The sequence below is a fragment of the Piliocolobus tephrosceles genome, chromosome 19 (genome assembly GCF_002776525.5).
Source record: "Piliocolobus tephrosceles isolate RC106 chromosome 19, ASM277652v3, whole genome shotgun sequence".
Classification (NCBI taxonomy): Eukaryota; Metazoa; Chordata; class Mammalia; order Primates; family Cercopithecidae; genus Piliocolobus; species Piliocolobus tephrosceles.
The window spans coordinates 33142614-33159029 of record NC_045452.1 but is presented as its reverse complement, the minus strand read 5'-3'; the positions used below and the strand labels follow the sequence as shown (position 1 = coordinate 33159029).

At 49.2% G+C, this 16416-nt stretch overlaps 1 protein-coding gene across 1 annotated transcript in view; it reads left to right on the top strand.

Annotated features, from left to right (window-relative positions):
- The window catches only part of PCNT (pericentrin), a 118379-nt gene that overhangs the window by 10052 nt on the left and 91911 nt on the right, over positions 1-16416 (top strand). Inside the window, 5 exon segments of the mRNA XM_026447415.2 lie at positions 1-204; positions 12948-13028; positions 13558-13813; positions 14272-14327; positions 15780-15954. Of these exon segments, the coding sequence (XP_026303200.1) occupies positions 1-204; positions 12948-13028; positions 13558-13813; positions 14272-14327; positions 15780-15954 (772 nt within the window).

Sequence of the window (16416 nt, the reverse complement as noted above, 5' to 3'; positions counted from 1 at the left end):
TTCACAGTCAGTGACCACCATCCAGAACAGCGTGAGATCTTCACAGTCAGTGACCCCCATCAAGAACAGCGTGGAATCTTCACAGTCAGTGACCCCCATCGAGAACAGCGTGGGATCTTCACAGTCAGTGACCACCCTCCAGAACAGCCTGGGATCTTCACAGTCAGTGACCACCATCCGGAACAGCGTGAGATCATCACAAAGGTATTCTTCAAGTTCTGTGTTAAGGTGTATTCTTTGTCAAAGGATTTCTTTATGTTGTAGAAATCCAAACCAGTGAGAGGATCTTCCATCTCTGCAGGGCCTCTCTTTAAAAGTAGAAACTGGAAACAGAGAGAGCTGGAGGCAGAGGCTCACCCTGCAGGCCCCACGTGCTGCTGCCTGCACATTCTTAGTGTTGCCTGTGGATGGAAAGCCTCTCTTCAGACCTCAAATCTGCCTTCCTTGTGATCTTCCTTTTTTGTTTTTCCCATGGGACATTAAAGAGAAGCCACCCTTCATAAGTTTGAGGAATTTCACGAATTGCCTTTATTCTAGTTGCCTTTGTCGATGGACTCACCTGGCTGTTCAGCATTTTTCTTAGGCCTGGCACCTCAGTTTTCACATCAGTCACGGGACTGGAAGTCCTATGCCAGTTGAGAGCCTGGCAGGGCAGGGAGGCTGTGCCAGTTGGGAGCCTGGCAGGGCAGGGAGGCTGTGCCAGTTGAGAACCTGGCAGAGCAGGGAGGCTGTGCCAGTTGGGAGCCTGGCAGGTCAGGGAGGCTGCGGTCAGTCTACGTGTCCCTGGTTTCTGCCACGTACCTGGTGGGATGAATTCCATACATGTTGAGTTGATTACCTTTATTTTATTGACATGTTTTTTGTTAGCATTTGGAAGAAAACATTAAGTTTGGAATTGACTAATTTTAAAGTGTTATGTTAAAAGCCTGTATTTTAGACTGGACATGGTGGCTCATGCCTGTAATCCCAGCACTTTGGGACGCTGAGGTGGGTGGATCACGAGGTCAGGAATTTGAGAGCAGCCTGGCCAATATGGTGAAACCCCGTCTCTACTAAAAATACAAAAATTAGGGTGCCACTGCACTCTAGCCTGGGAGACAGACTGAGATTCTGTCTCAAAAAAAAAAAAAAAAAACAGAAAGCCTATATTTTAGCCATTTGATTCTAGCTAGACTCAGTTCACACTGTTTTAGGCAAGTTTGGTTGTTTTTTGGTTTTTGGTTTGTTTTTTTTTTCGACGGAGTCTTGCTCTGTTGCCCAGGATAGAGTGCAGTGGTGCGATCTTGGCTCACTGTAACCTCCACCTCCTGGGTTCAAGCGATTCTCCTGCTTCAGCCTGCCGAGTAGCTGTGATTATAAGGACCCACCACTACGCCCAGCTAATTTTTGTATTTTTAGTAGAGACAGGGTTTCCCCACGTTGACCAGGCTGGTCCTGACCTCAAGTGATCCACTCGTCTCAGCTTCCTGAAGTGTTGGGATTACAGGTGTAAGCCACTGCACCTAGTCGGCAAATTTGTTTGTTTTTTGAGATGGAGTTCCGCCCTTCTTGCCCAGGCTGAAGTGCAGTGGCATGATCTCAGCTCACTACAGCCTCTGCCTCCCAGGTTCAAGCGATTCTTCTGCCTCAGCCTCCTGAGTAGCTGGGATTACAGACGCCTGCCACCACACCTGGCTAATTTTTACATTTTTACTAGAGAATGGGTTTCATCATATTGGTCAGGCTGGTCTCGAACTCCTGACCTCAGGTGATCCTCCCGCCTTGGCCTCCCCAAGTGCTGGGATTATAGGCGTGAGCCACCATGCCGGCCAAGTTTGGTTTTTAATCTGCATTATTGCAGGAAAGATCTAACTCATAGGCGGGGCCTGGAAGAGCAGTCTCTGGTGTGGGTTCTATAAAACCCACTCTTCATTTATTTATTTACTTTTTGGGACAGGTCTCATTCTGTCACCTGGGCTGGAGTGTGGTGGGGCTGTCACAGCTTAGTGTAGCCTCAACATTATTTTGATGCTTAAGTTGTTGTAGCTCTGTCCTTGGGGAGCCTCTTCAGGTGGCCCCTGTGTCGTGTGTTTGAAGCACATCCTGGCTTTCTGACACTGCAAGTTGGTGCTGCAGGCTCATCGTGTGGACCTTGTCTCCGTTCTGAGTTCGCTGTTTCTCCAAGGAGTCTTGGTGCCTTTTACTGGATTGTGGTATTGAGACCAAGACCTGGGCACTCAATGTGCTCACTGCTACTGGGATGTTGCTGCTGCTTCTGGGTTCTCTCCGTGGATGGAGTGAGGGGGGTGTGCCTGGGAGCTAGTCTGTGTGTACACTCATAGCTGTATTTATGTTCATCTGTATTTATAGACGCATATATTAAAATACATAGGAGTACACACTGATACCTCAGAGCCTAATCCAGCACCACAGGGTTCACTCTGCCCTCCCCCCTGGTTTATTTGCAGTTTCCTTCTCAGACAGTGAGAAGCCTGGCTCTCACTTCTGCCATTTATTTACTTAAAAAATAAATAAATGAATTGGAAGTTTTTTTTTTTTTTTTTTTTTTTGATGGTTTTGCTCTGTTGCCCAGGCTGGAGTGCATTGGCGGGATCTTGGCTTGCTGCAGCCTCTGCCTCCTGGGCTCAAGTGATTCTCCTGCCTCAGCCTCTCTAGTAGCAGCGATTACAAGCACCACCACCATGCCTGGCTAATTTTTGGATTTTTTAGTAGAGATGGGTTTTCACCATATTGGCCAGGCTGGTCTCTAACTCCTGACCTCAGGTGATCCACCTGCCTCAACCTCCCAAAGTGCTGGGATTATAGCACCACGCCCGACCCCATTTATTTACTTATTTGCTCAACTCTCCTGTAAGTGTATAATAGTTTCAGAATTAGCAACCCACATCATATAAGAAACAAATTTACTAAGTGGAGTTCAGTGTTTCTTTACATCTCCTTTGGTCTCCATTTTCAGTTTCCAGTCAAAACTGTTTTCCAGCCGGGCGCGGTGGCTCAAGCCTGTAATCCCAGCACTTTGGGAGGCCGAGACGGGCGGATCACAAGGTCAGGAGATCGAGACCATCCTGGCTAACACAGTGAAACCCCGTCTCTATTAAAAAATACAAAAAACTAGCCGAGTGAGGTGGTGGGCGTCTGTAGTCCCAGCTACTCGGGAGGCTGAGGCAGGAGAATGAGGAGAATGGCATAAACCCGGGAGGCGGAGCTTGCAGTGAGCCGAGATAGTGCCACTGCACTCCAGCCTGGGCGACAGAGCGAGACTCTGTCTCAAAAAAAAAAAACAAAAAAAACTGTTTTTCGAAGTGACTCAGGTCACTCCTGTCTTCCCCAGCCCCTCCCTAAGGTTGTCTCTTCATGGGTGAGTATGTAGTCAGGTTCATTGGTCACTGGCTACTTCCTATCCTGGGATCCCACACCATCCTGGTCAATTTTTTTAAATTGCATACTGTTTTGTTTTGTTTTGTTTTTTGAGACAGAGCTTCGCTCTTGTTGCCCATGCTGGAGTGTGATGGTGCGATCTCGGCTCACCGCAACCTCCACTTCCCAGATTCAAGTGATTTTCCTGCCTCAGCCTCCCTAGTAGCTGGGATTACAGGCGTGCACCACCATGCCCAGCTAATTTTGTGTTTTTAGTAGAGACAGGGTTTCCATGTTGGTCAGGCTGGTCTTGACCTCCCGACTTCAGGTGATCCGCCCACTCCTCGGCCTCCCAAAGTGCTGGGATTACAGGCGTGAGCCACTGCACGTGGCCTGCATACTGTTTTTTTTTTGAGACAATGTCTTGCTCTGTTGCCCAGGCTGGAGTGTAGCGGTACAATCTCGGCTTACAACAGCCTTGAACTCCTGGGCTTAGGCAGTCCTCCCACCTCAGCCTCCCAAGTAGCTGGGACTACAGGCACGTTCCACCACACCTGGCTAAGTTTTGTTGTTTTTATTTTTTTGTAGAGACAGGGTCTCATGTTGACAGGATTGGTCTTGAACTCTTAGGCTCAAGTGATCCTCCTGCCTTGGCCTCCAAAAGTGCTGAGATTACAGGTGTGAGCCACTTCCTCCACCCTAGAAATTGCATGCTTTTAAGTTCACTCTTTGTGATGCACAATTGTGTAGTCATATCTACCACCCAGTTACCCTCCAGAACAACCCCAGCCCCCAAGAGGGCCTGTGTCCTCTTTCCAAACAGCTGCTCCCTCCTTCCCCAGCCTCTGGTAACCACTGGTCTGTTTTTTGTTCTATGGTTTTGCCTTTTCCAGAATGTTCTACAGACGGAATTCTATAATACGTAGAATTAGGCCAGGCGTGGTGGCTCACGCCTGTAATCCCAGCACTTTGGGAGGCCTTTTGAGTTCAGCTTTTTAAATCACTTAGCAAAATGAGTTTAAGATTCATCCAAGTTTTAGATTGATCAGTAGCTCATTCCTTTTTGATGCTGGTTAGTACTTCATTGTGTGCACGGTACACAATTTGTTTATCCACTCACCTGGTGAAGGATGTCTTGCTTCTAGCTTTTTTGTGAATATGAATAATGAATTTGTCTTTTTTTTGTTTTTGAGACGGAGTTTCGCTCTTGGGCTCTTGTCATCGAGGCTGGAGTGGTGATCTCGCCTCACTACAACCTCCGCCTCCTGGGCTCAAGTGATTCTCCCGCCTCAGCCTCCCGAGTACCTGGGATTACAGGCGCATGCCACTACCACTCGGCTAATTTTTGTATTTCTAGTAGAGATGGGGTTTCGCCATGTTGGCCACGCTGGTTTTGAACTCCCAACCTCGAATGATCCACCCACCTCTGCCTCCCAAAGTACTGGGATTACAGGTGTGAGCTATCGCACCCAGCCTCATTTTTGTATTTTTAGTAGAGACAGGTTTTACCACGTTGACCAGGCTGATCTCGAACTCCTGACCTCAGGTGATCTGCTCACCTCAACCTGCCAAAGTGCTGGGATTACTGGTGTGAGCAACTGCGCCTGGCCTATTTTTATTTCCCTTCTTGAAAGTCTGGCTGGTGTAGACATATAGTTGGCAGTTGGTGTCTTACCTGCCGGTGGTTTCACTCTGCCCCTCTCTAGCTTGTGTTCACTGCCGGGGCCACCCTGAAGACTCTTGTCTTTGGTATTCTGCAGTTTTGATTTTTTGTGTTCTCTAGAGGGACAGAACTAAAAGGATAGATAGATATATAAAGGGGAGTTTATTAAGGAGCATTGAGTCACGTGATCGCAAGGTGAGGCCCGACAGTGGGCCATCTACAGTCTGAGGAGCAAGGAGGCCAGTCTGAGTCTGAAAGCTGAAGAACTTGGAGTCTGATGTTCGAGGGCAGGAAGCATCCAGCATGGAAGAAAGATGGAGGCCAGAGGGCTAACCGGTCTAGTCTAGTCCTTCCACGCTCTTCTGCCTGGTTTTATTTTGGCCACACTGGCAGCTGATTAGATGGTGGCAACCCAGATTGAGGGTGGATCTGCCTTTCCCAGTCCATTGACTCAAATGTTAATCTCCTTTTGCAGCACGCTCACAGACACACCAAAGGACAATACTTTGTATCCTTCAATCCAGTCGAGTTGACAGTGTTGACTATCACACTAGGTGTGGCTTTTTATGATGTCATTAATTCTACTTGGGATCTAGAGTTTTCTTCAACGTGTGGAGGATGCTTCTCTCATCTATTGCTTCTCAAGTCCTAACCGGTATCTCCATGTGTACCTTCTGCCTGTTCTTTCTCTCCATTAAGTGTTTAGATTTCTCTTGTATACTGTATTTGTCCGTTCTCATGCTGCTAATAAAGGCATACCCAAGACTGGGTAATTTATGAAGGAAGAGAGGTTTAATGGACTCACAGTTCCACATGGCTGGGGTGGCCTCGCAATCATGGTGGAAGGCAAGGAGGACCAAGTCACATCTTAGGTGGATGGAGGAAGGCAAAGAGAGAGAACTTGTGTGGAGGAACTCCTCTTTATAAAACCATCAGATCTAATGAGACTTAAGCACTCTCAGGAGACTAGCACGGGAAAGACCCGCCCCCACGATTCAGTTACCTCCCACTGGGTCCCTCCCATGATACGTGGGAATTGTGGGAGCTGCAAGTCAAGATGAGATTTGAGTAGGGACACGGCCCAACCATATCACATACGTATAGCTCAGCCCACTTTTGTGCTTGCTTTCTTTTTGCTCTTGGCTGTAGGCTGGATAGTTTTATCTGGGTTATCTCCCAATTTTCCAAACCTGTGTTCATCTTTATATAATTTGCTGTTAAATATGTCCGGAATTGTTAATTTTGTTCTTGCTGTTTTTAGTTCTGTTTGGATTCTTTAAAATTGGTTGTGGTGTTCTGTATAATTTCTTGTTTCCTAGAGAGATTTTCTTTCTTTTTTTTTTTTTTTGAGACGGAGTCTCGCTCTGTCGCCCAGGCTGGAGTGCAGTGGCCAGATCTCAGCTCACTGTAAGCTCCACCTCCCGGGGTAACGCCATTCTCCTGCCTCAGCCTCCTGGGTAGCTGGGACTACAGGCGCCGCCACCTCGCCCGGCTAGTTTTTTGTAGTTTTTAGTAGAGACGGGGTTTCACCGTGTTAGCCAGGATGGTCTCGATCTCCTGACCTCGTGATCCGCCCGTCTCGGCCTCCCAAAGTGCTGGGATTACACGCTTGAGCCACCGCGCCCGGCTCCTAGAGGGATTTTCAAACTTATTTTAACTACGTCTTTTTTTGTGAGTGAATTGGTCTCTACTTTGGCCTGGTATTTAGAGGTGCAGTCAGCTTATCTACTTTGTTTTTTTTTGAGATGGAGTCTTGCTCTGTTGCCCAGACTGAAATGCAATGGCGTGATCTCGGCTCACTGCAACCTTCACCTCCCAGGTTCAAGCGATTCTCCTGCCTCGGCCTCCCAGGTAGCTGGGATTGCAGGTGCTCGCCACCATGCCAGGCTAATTTTTGTATTTTTTTAGTAGAGATGGGGTTTTGCCATGTTGGCCAGGCTGGTCGAACTCTTGAGACGAAGTATCGCTCTGTTGCCCAGGCTAGAGTACAGTGGCACCATCTCAGCTCAGTGCAGCCTCTGCCTCCCAGGTTCAAGCAATTCTCATGCCTCAGCCTCTTGAGTAGCTGGAATTATAGACGTGTGCCACCACAGCTGGCTAATTTTTGTATTTTTAGTAGAGATGGGGTTTCCCCATGTTGGCCAGGCTGGTCTTGAACTCCTGACCTCAAGAGATCTGCCTGCCTTGGCCTCCCAAAATGCTGGGGTTACAGGCGTGAGTCACTGCGCCTGACCAGCCCATCCACTTTGAATGGAGTGTGTTGCTTGGGTTGATTTGGATCACTTTTATTATTTTGGGCCTGCCGTGGGTGCCACTTTTCAGGATCTTTTTTTGGTTCCTTGAATGTTTTCTGTTTTTCATATGCCCATTATTCCACTTGGAGTAGCACATTGTATGGTCCTTTTTAGTGGGGTGTTTGTGTTACTTTTGTGAGAAGTCTGTGTTCTGGCTCGTGGGAGTCCCTTCAAGTTGAGTGCCACATTTTCATCTGATCAGTCTTCCAAAAATATCCCTTTCCCTAGACATGTTTTAGTTTTAATTTTATTTTTAATTTTATTTTTCTCACATCTAGTAAGGCAGAGAATATTTTTAAATTTTTTTGTAGAGATGGGATCTCGCTATGTTGACCAGGCTAGGCTCTAACTCCTGGTCTCAAGCCATCCTCCTGCCTCGGCCTCCCAAAGTGCTGGGGTTGTAGGTATGAGCCTTCACACCTGGCCTCCTGGACATGTTTTGTTGTGTTTTTTAATTTTGAGACAGGGTCTTACCCTGTTGCCCATGCTGCAGTACAGTGGCACAATGATGGCTTACTGCAGCCTCGACCCCTGGGCTCGAACAGTCTTTCCACTCAGTCTCCTGAGTAGCTGGGAACACAGGCACACGCCACCATGCTTAGCCAATTTTTAAGTATTTTGTAGAGATGGTGTCTCTTTACATACACCAGGCTGGTCTCAAACTTGTGGCGTCTCAAACTTGTGGCCTCAAGTGATGCTCTTGCTTTAGATGCTTTTTATTTTTTTTTGAGATGGAGTCTCACTCTGTTGCCTAGGCTGGTGTGTGGTGGTGGGAATTCAGCTCATTGCAAACTCTGCCTCCCAGGTTCAAGTGATTCTCATGCCTCAGCCTCCTGAGGAGCTGGGATTACTGGCATGCACCACCATGTCCGACTGATTTTTTAATTTTTAGTAGAGATGGGGTTTTGCCTTGTTGGCCAGGCTGGAGTGCAATGGTGCACTTGGATCTCTGCAACCTCTGCCTTCCAGGCTTAAGTGATTCTCCTGCCTCAGCCTCCTAAGTAGATGGGATTACAGGCGTGCACCTCTGTGTCCGGCTAATTTTTGTATTTTTAGTAGAGACAGGGTTTCACCATGTTGGCCAGGCTAGTCTCGAACTCCTGACCTCAGGTGGTCTGCCCACCTTGGCCTCCCAAAGTACTGTGATTACAGGCGTGAGCCACTGTGGCTGGCCTCCATACTGTTTTTTATAGTGGTTGTACTAGTTTACATTCCCACCAGCAGTGTAAAAGTTTTCCATTTTCACTGCATCCATGCCAGCCGGGATGTGTTTTATTTGTTTGTGTCATCAATTCTTTCTTTTTTTTTGAGATGGAGGTTCGCTTTTATCACCCAGGCTGGAGTGCAATGGCACGATCTCGGCTCACTGCAACCTCTGCCTTCCGGGTTCAAGTGATTCTCCTACCTCAGCCTCCAGAGTAGCTGGGAATACAGACACGTGCCACCATGCCCAGCTAATTTTTGTATTTTTAGTAGAGACGGGGTTTCACTGTGTTGGCCAAGATGGTCTCAATCTCTTGACCTTGTGATCTGCCCGCCTCGGCCTCCCAAAGTGCTGGGATTACAGGTGTGAGCCATCGCGGCCGGCCAGTGATTTCTTTCAGCAGTGTTTTGTGGTTTCCCTTGTAGAGATTTTTCCCCTCCTTGGTTGGGTATATTCCTATGTATTTTATTTTATTTTTTGCGGCTGTCATAAAAGGTATTGAGTTCTTCATTTGGTTCTCAGCTTGGTCTCTTTTGGAGTACAGCAGTGCTGCTGATTTGTGTACATTGATTTTGCATCCTGAAACTGTACTGAATTCATTTATCAGATGTAGGAGCTTTTTGGATCAGTCTCCAGGGTTTTCTAGGTAAACGATCCTATCATCGGCAGACAGTGACTGTTTTTCCTCTTTACCAATGTGGATGCCCTGTTTCTTCTCTTGTCTAATTTCTGTGGCTGGGACTCCAGAGCAGTGGTGAAAGTGAGCATCCTTGTCTTTTTCCAGTTCTAAAATGCCTTCAACTTCTCCTTTTTTGGTATGATGTTGGCTGTGGGTTTGTCATGAATGACAGTGTCCCTTCTATGCCGATTATGCTGAGGGTTTTAATCATAAAGCGATCCTGGATTTTGTAGAATGCTTCTTCTGCATCTTATTGAGATGATCACATGATTTTTCTTTTTAATGCTGTTTATGTGGTGTATCACATTTGTTGACTTGTGTATGTTAAACCCTGCATCCCTGGTATGAAACCCAGCTGTATTATCTTTTTGGTATGTTGTTGGATTCGGTTAGCTAGTATTTTGTTGAAGATTTTTGCATCTGTGTTCATCAGGGATATTGATCTGTGTTTTCTTTTTTTGTTATGTCCTTTCCTGGTTTTGGTTTTAGGGTGATACTGACTTCATGGAATGATTTGGGAAGGATTCTTCCTTTTTCTATCTTCTGAAATAGTTTCAGTAGGATTAGTACCAATTCTTCTTTGAATGTCTGATAGAATTCAGCTGTGAATCCCTCAGGTCCTGGACATTTTTTGTTGGCAGTTTTAAAATTACTGTTTCAGTCTTGCTACTTGTTACTGGTCTGTTCAGAGTTTCTGTTTCTTCCTGGTCTAATCTCAAAGGGATGTATATTTCCAGGAATTTATCCATCGCCTCCAGGTTTTCTAGTTCGTGCACATAAAGGTGTTCATAGTAGCCTTGCATGATCTTTGGTATTTCTGTGGTATTGGTTGTAATGTCTCCCATTTAGTTTCTAATTGAGCTTATTTGGATCTTCTCTCTTCCTTTCCTGGTTAATCTCACTAATGATCTATCGGTTTTGTTTATCTTTTCAAAGGACCAGCTTTTTGTTCCATTTATCTTTTTAAGATGGAGTTTCGCTCTTGTTGCCCAGGCTGGAGTGCAATGGCATGGTCTCGGCTCACTGCAACCTCTGCCTCCCGAGTTCAAGTAATTTTCCTGCCTCAGCCTCCTGAGTAGCTGGGATTACAGTCATGTGCCACCACGCCCGGCTAATTTTGCATTTTTTTTTTTTTTTTTTTTTTGAGACGGAGTCTGATGCTGTCACCCGGGCTGGAGTGCAGTGACGCGATATCCACTCACTGCAAGCTCCCCCTCCCGGGTTCACGCCATTCTCCTGCCTCAGCCTCCTGAGTAGTTGGGACTACAGGCGCCGCCACCTCGCCCGGCTAGTTTTTTGTATTTTTTTTAGTAGAGACAGGGTTTCACCGTGTTAGCCAGGATGGTCTCGATCTCCTGACCTCGTGATCCACCCGTCTCGGCCTCCCAAAGTGCTGGGATTACAGGCTTGAGCCACCGCGCCCGGCCTAATTTTGTATTTTTAGTAGAGACGGGGTTTCTCCGTGTTGGTCAGGATGGTCTCGAACTCCCAACCTCAGGTAATCCGCCCGCCTCAGCCTCCCAAGTGCTGGGATTACAGACCCGAGCCACTGCGCCCGGCTATCTTTTGTGTTTTTCGTATCAATCTCATTTCATTCTGCTCTGATCCTGATTATTTGTTTTCTTCTGTTGGGTTTGGTTGCTCTTGTTTCTCTACTTCCTTGAGGTGTGAGCTTAGATTGTCTATTTGTGCTCTTTACAACTCTTTTTTTGATACTGAGTCTCGCTCTGTCGCCCAGGCTGGAGTGCAGTGGTGTGATCTCGGCTCACTGCAGGCTCCACCAGGTCCGCCTCACACCATTCTCCTGCATCAACCTCCCGAGTAGCTGGAACTACAGGCACCCGCCACCACACCTAGCTAATTTTTTTGTATTTTTAGTAGAGAGGGGGTTTCACCATGTTAGCCAGGATGGTCTCAATCTCCTGACCTTGTGATCCACCCACCTCGGCCTCCCAAAGTGCTGGAATTCCAGGTGTGAGCCACCACGCCTGGCCTGAGCTCCTGACATTGAAGGGAGATGTTGCTGCACTCATGTGGTGCCTGCCTTAGGGACGAGTCCCCACGCAGGCAGCCCCTGTGGAGCCCACCATGCCACCTTCTCTGTTTAATTCCTCCTGGGGCCTTTCTAGCCTTCACAACTGTGTCAAACCTCTACCTCTCCACCCCTAGCCAGTTCCCCAGTTGGGGCAGAAAAATTTAGTTTGTGTCATTTTTTAGTCTGAAGTACTCTGTGAGCAGGTGGGTCACCTGGAGCCCAGAGAGGCGCCTGGCTGATGCGGGGGAAGCCAGAGAACGGACGCTTCCACAGGCAGGGGAGACATCCCAGGTGCCAGTCGAGGGCCAGGAGCCTGCAGGGAGGGCCACATGGACGGTGGGCTCAGGATCTGTGCCAAGGAGCCCCCTGCAGCTTTTCTCTTCCCTTTGGGTTATTGCTGCTGAAAAGGTTTCCAGAGGTGAGAAGGTTGAGACAGGGAAAGGCTTTCTGTGGCTCGACCTGTGTTGCCAGAATGGCTGCTGAGAAAAAAGTTGAGGCAACTGATTCTGACGTTGGTAGTGTTTGGGTGCATTTGTTTCCTGTGACCATAATGGCATTGAGGATTCGTAACATTGTTACCAACTTTTGCTGATTTAGTGGCCGTACAAGGATCTTTAAAGTTTGTGTTTCTAGATTGGTTTACCTTTTATTCGTACCTGCTTTATCCAGGCATTTTATGCACATTTTCTCTCTGTGGGTGTCATTTCCCCCTTTTCCTGAGAGCAGGTTGTGCGTTCCTCCCAGGGCAGTACTGCTGTGGTGTGGGGAGAGCCCACAGCTTCTGTTTCTGGGACTTTATTTTATTTATTTATATTTTTGAGATGGAGTCTTGCTCTGTTGCCCAGGCTGGAGTGCAGTGGCATGATCTCAGCTCAGTGCAACCTCCGCCTTCCAGGTTCAAGGGATCCTCCTGCCTCAGCCTCCCGAGTAGCTGGGATTACAGGCGCCCACCACCACCCCTGGCTAATGTTTGTATTTTTAGTATAGATGGGGTTTCATCATGTTGGCCAGCCTGGTCTCGAACTCCTACCTTAGGTGATCCGCCTGCCTCGACCTCCCAAAGTGCTAAGATTTCAGGTGTGAGCCACCGTGCCTGGCCTGTTTTTGGGACTTTGACTTTAAGTCATTTAAGCGGGTTCAGTGTTTTTCCATCTTTTTTTTTTTTTTAAATGAGATATAATTAGCAAACATAAAATTCACCATTTTAAAGTACAGACCTCGGCATTTAGTACGTTCACTGTGTGAGCACCACCTCCAGTGGTTCCAGACATTGTCATTGCCTCAGAAGGAAGCACAGTGCTCGTGGCAGCCACCCCCACTCTCCTCCCTCAGCTCCTCGCAGCCTCCAGGCCACTCCATGTCTACAGATTTGCGGATCCTGAACACTTAATGTAAATGGAACCTCATGCGGCCTTCCGTGTGTGCTCTGTCACTCAGCCTCACGTCCTCAGGGCTCCTCTGTGTTGCAGCCTGAGCTGGGGCCTTCATTCCTTCTTGTGGCTGAATGGCAGCCCACGTTTTGTTCAGCTGTTCATCCCTCAGTGGGCATTTGGGTTGCTCCCACCTTCTGGACATTGCGAGTGATGCTGTTGTGAACAGCTGTGAATGGGATTCTGTGAGGACGTGCGTTGTCCGCTCTCAGGCACATCACTGTGGTTTCTCAGTGACTGTTTTCTCGTGAATGATGGACCACATCCTTTGCCTTTCTTCCCCAGGAGTGTGAACAAGAATGTGAACTTGCCATTGCTGACCTGCAGAGCAGCCGTGAAGATGAGGCTGGCCTGCAGCAGAGTCAGGTGACCCGGCGGGGCCCGCACAGGCTTGCAGCATGGTCTCTGTTATCCCCACAGGGCACAGCGGGCATCCAGGTGGGGGGGGCGGGCGCTGCCATCTCCTCTCTCTGCCTTGTCTGTTTCCACGTTCTGTGTGTGGGGCCATCAGCAGGGCTGGTGGAGGAGACACAGGTGGATGCTGGGGGTCAGGGGACCTGGTCAGGTGCAGGCCACATGAGTGACACACTGACCTCAGGGCTGTTTGCTCTGCCTATCGGCTGCGGAGCCGCCTCCAGGTGCACACAGTACCGTCATACAGTGAGGGAATTCAGGGTGCCGGTGCTCAGGGCGGCGATGGGCTGTGGGTCACTGGCAGAGGAGCTGGGTGGCGTCTCGGTGGCATCTGGGCCTCTGTGTCCTGCCCCCACCCCCAGGGGATGTCTGCTGTTGCCCTTTCTGTGTCCTCCTTACTCATTCTCTTTCATGCTTCTGTGTCTCCCTGATGCGCCCTGGTTCTGACCACGGGCCTGACAGAGGCCTTCTCTCCCCACAGGCTGTGCATGGCCTTGAACTGGAGGCGCTGCGTCTGAGTCTGAGCAACATGCATACGGCACAGCTGGAGCTGACCCAGGCCAACCTCCAGAAGGAGAAGGAGACGGCGCTGACGGAGCTGCGGGAGATGCTCAACAGCCGGCGTGCCCAGGAGCTGGCCCTGCTGCAGAGCAGGCAGCAGCACGAGCTGGAGCTCCTCAGGGAGCAGCACGCACGGGAGAAGGAGGAGGTGGTGCTCAGGTGTGGACAGGAAGCAGGTACTGCATGGCTGGGCGGGTATGGGCGGTGTGTGGGCTCGGCGTGGGCATTCTAGTGCCTCTTCCCTCTTGGGATTGGGCACGGGGGCACCCTAGCACTGTCTCCCCATCTCTGTTCTCATCACCTTGCCTGGCATCTGGCACCATGAGAGGGGTGAACAAAAGGGGCCCTTGGGTTTTCGTGGTCAGGAGATTATTAGAGCGGGTTTCCAGGTGGTCTGTGATAGGTGCGACCCAGGGCTGGCCTTCACCTCCTGTCTTAGATCGTCCTGTGTGTCTGGAAGTCATGGTGTCCTCAGTTTATTATTAAAGCCAAGCATCATCACAGACGCATCCTCCTAGCCCATGAACGCTGGCACGTGTCCAGTGGGTGCCAGAGCCTGGTCGTTTCCTGGGCAGTTGGGTCACTGAAAAGGTTGGGATGGAGTGGCCTGAGCTGCTTTTTGTTTTTCTTACAGCCGAGCTGAAGGAGAAATTACAATCAGAAATGGAGAAAAACGCCCAGATCGTAAAGGTACCCAGGACTGATTCTAAAATGCATGCCTCTGTGTATGTTGTTTTTCCTTTCTCGCCAGCTCCCACGAGAACGCTCCTCATCTTGATTCAGACAGAACCAGTCGAGGCTTTATTAGAATATGCTGGTTGAAAGTGTATTGCATTCTTTGTTTCTGTCGTTTGTGAGAAAACTTGTTGTTTCACATTGACTTGTATAACATAAAGGCACTGATCTGCCCTTCCATGCTGGCTTCTGAGTGGCCCCCGTGGCCTGCCCCTGAGCTGTGTTCTGGGACACAGCTTCTGCCCTTGTGGATGTGGCAGTTCCCTGCGGTGCATAGGGTGTGGGTGCTGGGGTGCCGGGGAGAATACCACACAGGGAGGTGTTTTGGGTGGGGTGGGTTGCACCTGCTGTGGGTGGCCTCACTGGGGACCACAGGTAGCAGTGCCCCGTCATTGCCAGGCCCTCCGCTAGAGGGCTGAACTGTCAGCAGTGCTGAGTGTGGAGGCCCCTCCTGAGCCAGGCATCCGGGCAGCTCTCAGGCCCTTGGCAGAAGATGGATGTCAGTCCAGGCTTGGAGTTGTGTCCCGGTCACCTGCCCCTCTGACCCAGGAGTGAGACTCATTTCTCAGAGCACTTGAGACAGAGCCCAGCCCTTGGGTGGAGGTCAGCCAAGTTGCCATTGGCCCCTGGATCTTGTAGGGAGATGTATTTCTAACACTTTGAGGGTGACCATGTGGATTAGGCCCTGTGTGCAGAGGCTGGTCTGTTTCGGGGTGGTTGGTCCCTGTGCAGAGGCTGGTCTGTTTCGGGATAGGTGGTCCTCTTCCTGTGTGCAGAGGCTGGTCTGTTTCGGGGTGGTTGGTCCCTGTGCAGAGGCTGGTCTGTTTCGGGGTGGGTGGTCCTCACTCACTGTGTTCAGAGGCTGGTCTGTTTCGGGGTGGGTGATCCTCGCTCCCTTTTCCTCGACTGCTTGCCTCCTGGATGCTTCTGCTTTTCTGTCCTGCCAGCATTCAGGTGAGAGACTGGGTGTCAGGCCTGTCAGGACAGTTTAGTTGGGGGCCATGACTGCCAGTTCTTTTTTTTTTTTTTTTTGAGACAGGGTCTCGTTCTGCCTCCCAGGCTGGAGTGCAGTGGCACAATCCCAGCTCACTGCAGCCTTGACCTCCTGGGCTCATTTGATCTCCCGCCTCAGCCTCCTGAGTACTGGGACTATAGGCTCATGCCAGCACACCCCACTAATTTTTGTATTTTTATTGTAGAGATGGGGTCTCACTATGTTGCCCATGCTGGTCTCTAATCCTAACTCCTGGGCTCAGGCAATCTGCCCGCCTCAGCCTCTCAAAGTGCTGGAATTACAGACATGAGCCACTTTGCCTGGCCTGCTCATAGGTTTTGACTGTGTGATTTAAATTTCTTTAGCACAGATAATCAACTATTGACTTTAGTTGTTGTTTTTTTTTTAATTAGACCCTGAAGGAAGACTGGGAATCTGAAAAAGATTTATGTTTAGAAAATCTACGCAAAGAATTGTCTGCAAAGCATCAGTCAGAAATGGAGGATTTACAAAACCAGTTTCAGAAAGAATTGGCAGAACAGAGAGCTGAGTTGGAGAAGATTTTTCAAGACAAAAACCAGGCTGAATGTGAGTAATGAGAATGAGAAAGTTTGGGGTGGGACTGAGTTTTCCTGGGTAGTACTGGAAGGAATGTCGTTCATGTCACCATGTGTCATTGTGCACACGTTTCCTGCCTTCTAAATGCTGGATGGCTCTGTGCACGTGTGACCTGCTGGTGGCCGTCAGGGGTCACAGGTCTCTCAGGGTCCTTAAACCTTCCCGGTCTTTGTTTCAGAGATTTTTCTTGGCATGTTCAGTTGCTAAATTATTATCAAAGCAGCAGCGTTGCGCTTGTTCACTTTTGAAACTCCAGGGTTGTGTGTTCCAGTGTGACCCTTGTGGTGGGTGGTATGGGTAGGCGATGTCCCCTTGCGCTATCAGGCGTGTGAGGCTCAAATGAGGAGCCCGGGGGAGGTGGGGGCGCCCAGGATGGGGCTCTGGGTGGCAGCGCTCTGCATATGCACCATTATTGTCACTGAGGCCGCCGTT